Raw genomic sequence first — 13,302 nt, 5'->3', positions numbered from 1 at the left:
TTTTATTTAATAATTAAAATAAAAAAAAAATTTTTTTTACATTTTTACATTTGAAATTGAAAATTTTACATTTGAATTTTTACATGTGATATCTTATTGAAATGATATTTTATATATTTTTGCTTTCTAAGGAAGCTTCGTTTTTTCATTGTGTGTATATTTCTATATCGAGTAATATGTCATTATTGTTTTAATTATAATGTATTTTAAATCTACAACATTATAATATATTTTAAATTATCATTTTTTAATCATCAAATTTTTCAACAAAAAATTCATAACTGTTGCGATATTATACTGATAATCGAATCTGTCAAAATTCTCCTGGTTCTTCAAGGTTCTTCTAGTTATTTTGGCAATTTATTATATGAGATTTTTTATTATTTTATATATTATTTAATCAATAATACAATATCTATAATGTGTTAACATAAATTATACGTTTAAAAGAATTTAGAAATTGTATTAAAATTTTTTTAATAAAGCCAGAATTTATATTACTACATAAATATTTTATCATATTTAAAATTAATAATTTCTTACACAATAAATTAATAATTAATTATAATAATAAATTAATAATTTCTTACATAATTTTACATTATTCTATGTGACGAGAATTTGTCAGTCTACAAATTATAAAATATATTAACTATAAAAAATGAAACAAATTGAGTCAAGTATCAGGATTGTTAAGGAGAGAAAGATTATTTCAATATCTCGTTTCAAACGATAAAACTCATATTTGTAGCACCGCATATATATCTAAAATCATATATATCCACGCTTTATTTTTTTGATTATCTTCTATTTTTTTTCTATGAAACAAATATATATATCATATCATTGAAATATATCTCTTAAGAACAGCCTCGAGCCGAAAGTTTTACAAATAGTGTACATTAGAAGAACCTAGCTACATGAAGCAATTTTTTTAAATCGCGATCGGATAAAAATAGTTCTTAAAACAGTGTAATTTGTAATAGCATATAACATACGCATCACAGTTTCTGAAACATTTCTCAAACAGCGTAATAGACTTATATGTCTGGAAAGACATTATCTCATGCTATCGCGTTAAAAGTCATTTAAGGCGTTTAAGGCAAGATCTTAATTTCATTTAATTTCAATTAAAAAATATATATAATAAGATTTATTAATTTACTTTCAAAGATTCAAAAAATTAGTGTATCTTGATAGTGTATCTTTGCTATTGAGACCTGAAATAATCAATTTTTATATTCTAATGTATCTTGCGTGAAATTATAGCTTTCAAAATAAAATCAAGTTTCTAAATTAATTAGTAACAGAATCTGTTTTCTATTCAGTTTTTTTTAAGTGGACTTAATTATTGGAACTTTAATTTATAACTCATTGTCAGTTATTGAAATATCTAATATATGAAAAATTAAAAGAATTATGAAAAAAAGATGACAAATGATTTTTATAGAGAAAAATTGATATATATTAATATAATTGTTTGACCAACGAAATTATGTTAAAGCACGTTTAGTTTGGGTACCTTGTAGTATAAACACAGTTTACATAAGGCAAATTGATAAACATTTCACAAGTGAATATAATTTGAATATAATTTGCTCCTTCTCTGTAACTAAAATTAAAGCAGAGAGAGAATATACTATAAATGTAATATTGAGTATGTAGGAAACTTATTTTTTTTTTATATCGATTTTATCCGGCGTTATCAACAAAAAACGAATTTGCGAAAAATTTAAGAAAATATTCAAGATGTATCACAGATTTCTATTATATTATATAGGTTATTTCTATTTATATTTTTAGAGCACCAATATAACAATATTATTTTATTAATATTTTAATAACAGCATTAACTATACGTATTAATAATTTATTGCGTTATATAATTGCTTATCATATACATATATATGAACCCAATTTTTGTTGATAACGCGTTCATATCATTAGCTATTGCCGATCTATATTTGTTTATGTATTTCTGTCTTATATAAACTGTTACATTTTACTATATATTATATATAAGTCGATCGTAAATCTTTACAATTCAATATAGGTGATTAAACAATTCAGTGTCACTTTCAATGTGATGCACAATTGATTTGAATTTATCTTTATTGATGTCTACTTCACGGGCGGATAAATTTTTTAGATATCTATATTTGATAATTTTTATATGAGAGTTCTATAAAAATAAAAAAAATAAAAAGATATTATATATACAATATTGCGTGTCTTTTCTAATATATATCTTTAAAAAGGTGACAATTATCTCCGAACAAAAGCTTAATCCATAGCGAAAATTAATTACTAATGTCTCATTTTATAAGCATATATCCAAAATTCATGCAATATAAAATAAATTATATTTTTTGTGTGATTTGTTTTTTTATCTTGAAAATAAACGCTTTACTTTACTTAAAAGAATTTTTTGAAAATAAATTTATTTACAATATCATCATAATTATAATATTATTGTGTTAAATTAAATTAAAATAACAATACACTTTTAATTCTTGTTTCTTATTGAAATTTGAGTCTATATATATTTTTATATTCTTCAAAAATTAAAAAAAAAAAGTAAACGAAATCACAAGAGATACTCTTTCCTTTTTTTTTTTAAATTAAATAATTTCATTGACAATAATCAATGTAGTAAAAATGAAATGTGATTTTTTTAAATACAAGCGTTGTCTATTTACATATAATAATTCTAATATTAATCTGAGATCTTTGAAAAAGGAAAACAATTATATAATCAAAGTTTTTCATATTATAATTGCAGCCTTTAATGAATAAAGTTTTATTAATTTCCGTAAAGAGGCAAATATTTATTCCTAAGCAGTATTAATTCTTGCTGTGAATTACGATTTTGAAATAATCTGCGCGATTCGTCCTAATTATGGAACAAGCAAAGTGTAGGCGATTTATTGCAGGATCGACGACATATACTTACATATCGACGAATATATGTATAATTATCACCAGATAGTGCATTTATTAGAGGGGTTCATTTTTGTTCCGAGTGGACAGCGAAACGCTTCGGCGAACGCTTGAGAATTCATCATTATACCGTTGATTCTGAAAATACAAATCCCAATCGTTATTTATATTTTATTCGCGATATCAGTCGATCTTGATAACGAATCGAGAGAAGCGAAAAAAAAAATTGCATATACCTTTCTGGAGGTAGGCGATAATCGGATTCAACGGAGGAGACATAGGCCTCGGCAGTCATGTTAACGCAGTATACCTAAAAATAGAAAGTCGATGTAATATTAAATTTTCATGTTGATATATAATGTTTGATATGAATTTAGATGAGAAAAGAAATATAGTTAATAAAATAAAATATTAAGAGAGCAGCAATATCTCGATGTTAAAAATGTGCACATAAAAGTAATGTTTTTTTTCATAATTCTATTCTCATTTTTTTAATTTTTATTTGTTGCATATATAGCTTTGGATATTTTTTTATAGAAAGAATTTTTTATAGGAATATAAGATTATTTATAATTTTATAATAAGTTCATGGATGATAGAAAGAAACATTATCTTTATCCACGAAAATATGGAATAATAAATAAAAAAGAGACAGATTATTACCTGAGCGGCACTTATAAAGAAAAGTTGGCTTGGACGAAGTCCTTCCAGCCCAGGGAGACTTCGATCTTTTCCATTTGTCAAAGTGTACCAGGTCCTGTGAGAAATTTGTAAGGCCCCAATATCCGCGACTATCTCGTTTCTTGTCATATTCCAATCGAACTGTGTAACATGCAAAATTGAAATTAAAACGATATATATTTCTATTTCTATTGTTTTTCACATCTTTCTGTTTTATCCCGAACGTAAATTTATACCGTACCTGTACAGCAACATCATTGCCGTAAGACTGAACCTTACGCCAGAAATTCTTAGCGTAGAGTCGCGCGACGCACTCTATTCTGCTCTCCAATCGTTTCCAAGAGTCCGGTCTGATCCAAAGCCATTCGTCAATATTTAAATCTGGATCTATGGGCGATTTGCGACGGTGAAAATCAAAGGCATGAAGAATCTCATGAGCGATGACTGATCCTAGCGTAGCGTGAACCGCATAAGCTGGTCCACCGTCCCATGACCATGCCCAGGATGTCATCATGACCAATGGAATTTCTTTCATGTTTTATAACAAGAGTCGCTTTACTAAAATTGCTCAATATCGACAATGTGCATGCAATTCTTTGTTAAATTTTAACGTCAATTTTATTATAGAATTTGCATGTTCTTAGTAATCTTGGGACGATTTGGCATCTATGTAAATATTATAGATAACTGTGGGGTAAAATTTCCACACATTTCTTTATAAATATAGATTGTACCTTTTTTAATATTATCATTTATATCTTATATTTTTATTACTACTTTGCATCTTTTTCTATTTAAAATATAAAACTTTATAAATTCTTCAACATTTAAAAAAATTAATGTTAATTAATAATAAATTATTAAAATTTAATAGAAAAAAATTTAATATAAGAAATTTAATATAAGATATTTTATTAAAATTTAACCGAGTGCATTTAATATTTTATTATAATATAAACTAATAAATGAAAAAATTATATAAAATAAATTTTAAAATTTATATTGTCCCATAATTACTATGATTTTTAGAGTAAATTTTTAAAAACAATTCTTTCCGGATATATATATATATATATATATATATATATATATATATATATATATATATATGTTTGTATATAATAATAATATTTACTGATCGTGTTTGTTGAAGATTCGTAATAGGCGTGCACAGAATAAGGATAATGGCATCTGAAAATTTAAATCCATAATTTGTACTAAGAAATTGAAACCTTTAACAAATACGGTTAATCTTGTAATTCGTAGAGGGAGATGTAAGAAATTAGGGGGGAGTTTCCTTCACCTTTCTATCGCATTTTTTCGTAACGGACTTGACTCTTCTGGTCTCCGAATTTGACGAAATCTTTTTAGGACGGTAGTGATAAAATCATCCGAATCGATCACGACCTATAAGAGGACAATTCTGCTTAAAGTTATCAGATGCGAAACGATAAGTCAGTGCGGAAAAATTTGTTTCCTAAGCTATCGATCACATAGACCATATCCTTTTTAGCTGAACTACTATTTCTAAAAATCATCCCTTACCTTGGCCATCTCGTGATTCAGCAAGGTGTCGTTGTAGAAATCAGGCGACACTTGAAATCGACCCCGTAAAGAATTCAATTTTAGTAACGCCCGTGTTCTAGTATCATCGTCAAACCACGACTTCACCAATATACGTTCCGCTATTGTTTCTTTCACGCGTTCGAAAAGCGCGGTCACCTGCGATGATTTCGTTAAAATAAAAGTTGCATGATAAAAAAAAAAGAGAAGGAATTTAATTATTTATTAATTATTAAAGAATTAATTTTCTTCAACTATTAAATATAATAGAATACAGCTTATTGTTAAAATAGATTTATAAGCATTATAAGCAATGTAAGCATTTATCATTTTCAATTCATTGAGAGGTAGCAATTAAAGGATTAAAATTAAATTGATGAGTTAAGAATATTATATATACCCTGTTAATCAAAGTGTCCAAATATCTTGGCGCGTACTGTCGCACGTAGAGCGCACTGATCGCTTCGCTAAAAACGCTTTTCGTCAATCTGTAGCAGGAAGCTTCCCAATCTTTAGTAGCGTTAACATTCACGATATCGTGCAACGTGTCCACGGCGTAGAGTAACAGCAATCCGTTATGAATAATCCTTTGTAATTTATCACAATTATGATGAAATAATCAATATGAGTGTATCATATTTTATGAGATATAATTATTATAGTGTAGAATATAGATTTTTCAAAGAATATAATACTTTAGTTGTAATATAAACCTTTAGTTTTTCAATTAATCGATAGTTCTGATATCGATTTTCCCCAATAATTGGTAGCCAATTCCACTATATGGGAAAGTTTATATTTAATCTAATCTAATTTTTGATTTAATCAAAATATATAAATTAAATTTATAATTAAATTTATTTATTAAATTAAATTTATAATTAATCAATTTCAATTTGATTTAATTAAAATTTATTTATTTAAATTTATAATTAATTAAATTTAGTTTAAATTAATTAAAATATATTTAAGTGATTTAATACAGAGTTCAATAATTATTCAAGATATTTTTCTACATAAATTAATTTGGTTTAAATATGTACATATTGTGTGTTCGCGTGAGGATACGCCGATACGATAAAGATCCGTACCGTTTGGAGGAGCGATTCAATAACTTGCCGAGGCTACGCAAATAGCGTGGGGCCGTGACGTAGACATAGATCTGTTGATCCTCAGATGCCGGCGGAGCGTGTACGTGATTCGTGTCATTATCATCGTGCAGATCGATGCGCGGACGTAACGTATTTAGCAACGTTTTCCATCTTATCTATATTCCGGAATAGAATAAATCAAGTCGTTGTTTTATTTCAAGAAAAGATTATGCTGTAAACTATCGTGTAATGTAGGTGAATGTGACACTCGACAAGTGTCCTATTATGCTTTTCAATGAGACATTTAATCGCATTTTTATTTCAGAAATTAAATTTGCACTTTTACTTTCTTCCCCTCGATTATATGATTAATTCGTATACGTAATTATTGACGCAGATAAAAAAAAAAAATGTAAGCTACTTATTTAAGTCGGTATATACATACATAATTAAAATTTTCTTGAAGATAAGACACGTTATAGGCAACGTATATTCTCTGATCAACGTCCACCCAGTTGTACAAGTCTTTGTGCTTTGGATAAATCTAAAACGACGAATGCTATTTAATTCATTCATACACATGTTAAAAGCTTTCTGTCAGCTTTTTATCTTCACCTTGTCTAGCGATAAGCAAAACTGCAACAGCAAATTCATCTCCGACGATTGTTCCTTAAGACTCATATTTTTTGGCAAGAATCCTCGAACAATCTCTTCTCGAATTCTACCCGATTTTTGTACATCATTTTTCTAAAAAAAAAAAAAAATTGTTCGTATATACTTTTTTTAAGAATGACTTTTGAAAAAGTCTCCAAAAATAAAGTAACATTTTATCAACTTTTTTTTTAATAATAAACTTTAGAAATTCGAGCCAGGCTATCGTCAAATAATATTCACTTGATCCTCTGTGAGAAACTCGTGATAGGGAGGCTTGGTAGGGAGATCAAGATATACGGATGACTTTGTGCGATCGTAAAGATCTACGTCGACATGTAAGTCGAAGAGGGGCGCGCCGTTCACTTTTAGCAATGCGGAGATCAGAGGAGTGATATCGTTCAGTATCTCCCTTTTCGGCGATAAATAACCACCTAGTTCGTCTAAAAGATTATAAACTGAAACAGAGAATTAATATTTTTTTTTCTCATTGCTGTGTAAGCTTGATAAGACATTTCCCAAAATACAATAATAATATTAAGCGTACACTTGGGAACGGCTTAAAATTTTTCATTTGCTTCAACAGAGACGAAATAAGGAGACGATTATTGGATGATTTTTTTAATCCATCTTCTAATTCGATTATTTTTATCACGTGTAGACGTACGTGTGATTTTTTATTACGCATATCTATCAAGATATTAATAATAAATAATAACTTACCGAGTGTAAAATTTATGGCTTTCTTCCTAAACTCTCGACAAATGTTATAAAATTGTCCAAGCTTTTCGAACGCGGCAACCATTTGTCCTGTCTCGTTCGCTAACGTTTCTAAAAACAGTAAAAAATATATATATGTATATGTTATGTGTATGTGTATATATATATATATATGTGTGTGTATTCTCGACTGGTCATTTTACTTCAAAGAAAGGAAAAATATTTTTTCCGCGAAAAAAAATTTCTGCTAAAGTGTAAGGCAAAGTGGGTAAAGATCGCGCTCTTAAATCTGATCTGATTAAGTAAGCAACATAATTGCCGACCTTGAATCACGCGAATAGTATTTCGAAGGTTGCGTATAAAACGCTAAAGAGTTAGAGGACGAGAGGCGTTCTAGCGAGTGATAGGCAAGCCGCGTAAACATACACGTGTAGTAGATCGATTAACGTTGCATTATTTATAGGAACGGCAAAGTCGGCCGTTCGACTTTCCATCGAAAGTACGATAACTTTTTCGATGGAGGACCGAAAATCGATCTCTCCTCACTTCCGTTCTGCTCGACGTGGCATTCAAATCAGAATGACATTTGAGGGGAAAAGCATACCGCGCTTTATTTTATATCTATTTCAATCCCCCTCCCGGGGATATATATATATATATGTATTTCTACACTTGCCGATGTTTATCCAGCTCCCCTTTAAAAGTTTCGATTTCCCCCAAACTGAGTATTATTTCCGGCGGCGATCTATACGCGAGTATAGTTGGTGCCAGTCGTTCGGCGCCAGCCACGCTGGCGACACAAAGCCCCCCACCGGGTCCACGATAGATTCTTCGACCAAATTGAGGTCGTGTTCTTTGTCCATTCTCTGTCCCTCTTTATATATCTCTCTGTCGTTGAAGGTTAATAATATATTGCCGTTCATATCTCATGCGCGAATTCGCTTCTCGTTTTTTTTCCTCCTTGAGTCGTGACGAAAGAGAGTATAAAGAAAAGACGAGGTCGTCGAAGTATTATCGATACTTGAATATTCGATCTTTTTTAAAACAATTAAACATTTGTCTAGTTTTTCATAATAAATTTTCTACAAAAAATATAAAAAGTGTAGATATTAATTTATATACAAGCTTCTCTAAGTTTATTACGTTTACGATTCTTCAACCCCTTAAGGATGTATGTGACATGTATCGAAATACTAACAAGAGCATTAAAATTTCATAGATTGTTCTACTATTTCTTCTGAATATTTGTGCAAAAACTAAGCACAATTCTCTTAATGGTTTGGAAGTTATTTAAATTTAAAGTTACTATTGATTCTTATGAAAAATCGCCTATTGTAAAACTTATTGACAAATTTGACAAAGAAAAAATATTACCAATGAAATAAAAATTTTCACATATATTAAGGAAATTCTAATAAATATTTGTGTACAACTTGATTTAGATCCACTAATTCGTTTAAAAGTTATTCACTAAAAATTGTAGAAAAATATTATCTGTCTCTTTTTCTCTTTCTGCAAATTACTCGCTTTTCATTGTTTTTGCAGTTGATTTCAGAGGATATTCACGATCAAAAGTTTTTGCCATAAATTAGGAAAAATATTAATTACGATTATTTTCTTTTACGAATACGTCAAAATCCATTATTATTTTGTGATACTTAAATTTTTTTCATATCTCGAATTTACTTTTTTAATTTTTCAAACAGTATAAACGTAAGGAACATGTTTTCTTTTTAATTTTGACAATTTTTTCCTACTATTGTACATCCGGAACATCCTTAAATTCAACGTAGATATTTAAATTCAATTTTTTCCTCGAAACAAGAAATCACTTCTTTTTAATTTACATTATTATCCGCGAATTAGGTGTAAAACAGATGTCCATTTGTACATAAAGATTAATGCGTTTTCATTCTTTCGCGAGAAATGGTGTACTTTATAAATATTCATGACTATTTATAGACATCACTATTCTACATTGCAGATCTGCTGGAAGTAGTTGTAGCTAAATGGCACACACTTCGTGTTCTAACGAGACCGTATAAATATGCATATTGGACTAGAAAATGACGCGGTGGAACGTATAATATCCTGTTCGTTTCAACGACAACATTTCCGGAAGAAGCTGCAAACGTAAAAAACGCGCAAAGACTCACCGCGTATATGTTCGTCGGTCTGCGCTTGAAGGATATTAAAACTCGCGCTCGGTTGATAGGGACGTCGATCGCGAAAGTCGCCGCAAGTAAATTTATAAAAGTCCTTGCAAGGATCGACGCCCCGTTTCATGGACGCCAGGATTCTCCTCGAAGCCTCCACGCAAGTGTCAGTATTGCAGACGCCATCAGGTCCATCTCGCTCTCTGATACAAGCTTCATCCTGAAAATGTATTCGCGCAAATATTTTTTTTTACTCTTTGTGCTTTATATTTTAAATTTTAAATTTTTTGGATTTAATGTCGATATCATAGAATTAGTGTAAATAATAAATAATTTAGTTACATAGAATTATTATAGTAAATTATATATACATATAATAATTTATTATACATATATACATAAAATTAAAATATGTATATATTTCTAATTGAATTGACAAATTAATTTCCTGTTTTTAATGACTGAAAAATATAATTTAATTTACTGATTAAATAATATGATGAATAATAAAATGATGTAGATATTTTTATAAAATTATATGATTTTTTAAAAAATTTCTATGATATTATTTCTGTTTCTTGTTAAATGCAGGATTAATATATTCCTAATTTATTATTATAAATTATCCTTTACTACATATTTAAAATATAAAATTTATTATCAAGCGTATTTAAGCACACGAAATAAGAGAATATAAATGTAAAGGTCGAGATAATGTGTAAGACCCTGACCTCAACCGAGGATGAGCCTCGAATATTCGTTTCGAAACCTTACTTCTACGGCTTCGCTTTACGTTGACATGTATTATTACGACGTATATTGCGAGTAATTGTAAGCGCAACTTGTCGTTTTAAGCGATAAGCGATAGCAATTTGTCGTGCTCGAATAAAATGATTCAAATTTGTCATTTTAATTTTTCCAAATTTTTCTTTTCTCTTCTTTTGAATTCGAGATCATCTCTTCGTTATCGTAACGTAGAGCTTGATTAAATTCGCTGTGCTAGATTAAACGTCGATCGTAAGAATTCAGCTCACTCGTCGTTAAATAGAAAATGACTTTCTACCTTTTTTTACCTCGAACTATGAGCCTACGATCGATGTAAATTACTCATGAATTCTCAAGAAACTTAATGTTTCCAAGCTACTTAATGTTTCATATCGTATAAGTAAGATGATTACTTATTCGTGTCACGTCATACGCTCCGCACACTTGCACCTTATCTCATGTGTATCATATTCAATGTAACATAGAGATTATTATATTAGACCACGGAATGCAATGTTCTGCGTCTTTAATGGAACTTGGCATGAAAATTTTTAATTCTTGAATTAAAAAAAAAAAAAAAATTGCCTCTATCTATTGGTGTAACGATAAATAAAATACCCACCAAAGGCGCACAATTACGCGGCTGCTCTCCCTCCGGCAGAGTCGTGATGAGGAAGAGCACCGGACTGGTGACCAACAGACTGGTGACCAGCATCATGGCGAAGGTGAGAAGCGCCTTGTGCACGGCCTTGCTTCTTCTCAGCCAGTAACAGGGCGCGCAACAGATCCATGTACCCTGATTGTGCCCCGATCTCTCCACGTGGACCATCGGCTCGTCCGGTCCCAGGCCGACGTCCTCCGCGACACCGCCGCCGCTTGCAGCCAGGGTCGCGCCGTGCACCCCGGGGCCGCGTGAGCCGGCGGCCCCGGAAGCGCATAAATTGCGCGGGCTCAAGGGCAGTCGCGCGCTCGCCTCCCCCCGCGTTAATCTGGCCGAGGCGACTCCGCCTCCGCCACCGCCACCAGCACCAGCACCACCGGCACGGGCCCCGCGGGCCCCGTAACCCCGGCTCACCGTGCACAGAGCCACATTTGCCGGGTGCCGTCGTACGTCCTGTCGCTAAACCCCGAGCCCGGTCGACTCGTTGTCGCCCTCGTCGTCCGATCGTCGTTCCCTCGCGTCTCTTCGCTCCGTCAATCCCCGACGACACCGGGATGCGGTGTGAATGCACGGCACTGTCTCTCACCGAGTGAGCAGCTCGGGCTGAAATAAAAATTAGACGGCAAATATAATCACGCACGCTCGATTTTATCGCGAGTTTTTCTTAAGATTGCGCTTCTTTTTTTTCGCAACTTTATATATTCGTTTGATTAAGGATATTGTAATTATTTTGCGACAGATTATTTTTTAAATTTATTTAGAATAGATATTTTTTTTTTTTTCAAATTTTAATTAATGATTGAAATAACCTCGAGTAAAGTAAGCCTCGATAAAAAAAAATTAATTTAAATCTTATAAAAATACATAAGCAATGTTAAAAATATTGAGAAGACATAAATTAAGACTTTGTTGATATTTTTATTGAAGAAAAATTGTTTTCTAATTTTGATCAAAGAAATTATTTACTTTAAAAAATATCTAATGATTTTAAAACAATATTTATTCCGATAAACTTTTACTCGTGCGTATTCTGTCATAGAATTGACATGCAAAACATAAAAATGTTTGAAAAAAAGTATTTCTGTTCTGGTTCAATGAAAAAAATGTTTTGCAATATTTAAAAATTCTTCATTGTGATTACATCAGAATGTACATAATAAAGTTACAAATTGTAAAGTTACAAGTTCTAAATAAATTGGTTTATATTAATTGATAGAAAACAGTTTGTTTCGCGCGAGAGGTTTTGCAAAGAAAATTTAAAAAATTGAAACGCAAATCAAGCACGGATCCCGTGCAGTTGCGTTTATTGACAGGATCGATCAAATCGCAGAGAAGTCTAAGAAAGAAGTGAATTTTTTATTAAGTTGCTCCAAAGAATATTTCGTTTTTTTTGCGAATTGAATTTAATTCAATTTCAAAGAAAATTATTGATTCAAGGTTTTTTTCAAAGAACTTGAAAATTAATTTATTTGGAAGCTACAAAATTATATTTAATAAGTATTTCGCATCAATTTATTTGCTGTATATTTATAGGAGATACAATTTTTAAATAAACGATACTCACGTGAATTTTCAACGAGAATTGGACGTTCCGTGAAGTGAGATTTGTAATTTTGCTCGTCGCGGGTTTTTGCACTTCACTTTGGATCGAGCGTGAAGATTTATAAAAACGAGATGTGCACATGATGTGCTTGTTCAAAAGTAATAATAAATTATGAATATATTACGCCCAATATATATTATGACGAAATATACTATAAGTCGTGACTAATCAACATACGCGCCGCGATGGCCCTTCGTTCTCCGAGAGCTGACAGCAACACGCGGCCTGTCAGACTGAACTCGGACGGCCACTCTCGCTCTAAAACCACCCCGTTTCTCTACCCCTTCCTATTCCTAGTCGCGTCTCGCGATTCCCTCCTTGTTTTTTCTCTTCCGCATACATCCTCTTCCGCGCGTCTGACGTTTAAATCCATAAAATGTTTTAACTTTTTATCATGCGCGTAGAGATTTAATATATCTTTGTTGCACACCAAATGTATCGCTTGAAAAGTTTTTTGACGAAAATTTTTTT

At 30.9% G+C, this 13,302-nt stretch overlaps 1 protein-coding gene across 1 annotated transcript; it reads right to left on the bottom strand.

The window, feature by feature from the left end:
* Positions 1-2,652: 2,652 nt before the first annotated feature.
* Positions 2,653-13,028, bottom strand: LOC126858177 (neprilysin-1-like). The gene is made up of 16 exons (XM_050608279.1): positions 12,793-13,028; positions 11,190-11,831; positions 9,803-10,022; positions 7,650-7,757; positions 7,170-7,384; positions 6,891-7,022; positions 6,721-6,819; positions 6,276-6,451; positions 5,585-5,771; positions 5,167-5,343; positions 4,925-5,028; positions 4,757-4,812; positions 3,863-4,149; positions 3,604-3,762; positions 3,177-3,250; positions 2,653-3,078 (listed from the first exon to the last, which is right to left on the bottom strand). Exons 2-16 carry the CDS (start codon positions 11,394-11,396, stop codon positions 2,979-2,981), a joined length of 2,301 nt encoding a protein of 766 aa, XP_050464236.1. The 5' UTR covers positions 11,397-11,831; positions 12,793-13,028; the 3' UTR covers positions 2,653-2,978.
* Positions 13,029-13,302: the final 274 nt, after the last annotated feature.

This window comes from Cataglyphis hispanica, chromosome 24 (genome assembly GCF_021464435.1).
Source record: "Cataglyphis hispanica isolate Lineage 1 chromosome 24, ULB_Chis1_1.0, whole genome shotgun sequence".
NCBI lineage: Eukaryota > Metazoa > Arthropoda > Insecta > Hymenoptera > Formicidae > Cataglyphis > Cataglyphis hispanica.
This window is presented reverse-complemented; position numbering and strand designations above follow the sequence as displayed.

Coding starts and splice junctions, on each gene's coding strand:
- LOC126858177 (XM_050608279.1), bottom strand. CDS start 11,396: ATGGTCCACGTGGAGAGATCGGGGCACAATCAGGGTACATGGATCTGT. Junction 4,813..4,924: donor CGAAAAAATGCGATAGAAAG/GTGAAGGAAACT, acceptor TTAAATTTTCAG/ATGCCATTATCCTTATTCTG. Junction 3,079..3,176: donor TATCGCCTACCTCCAGAAAG/GTATATGCAATT, acceptor TTGTATTTTCAG/AATCAACGGTATAATGATGA.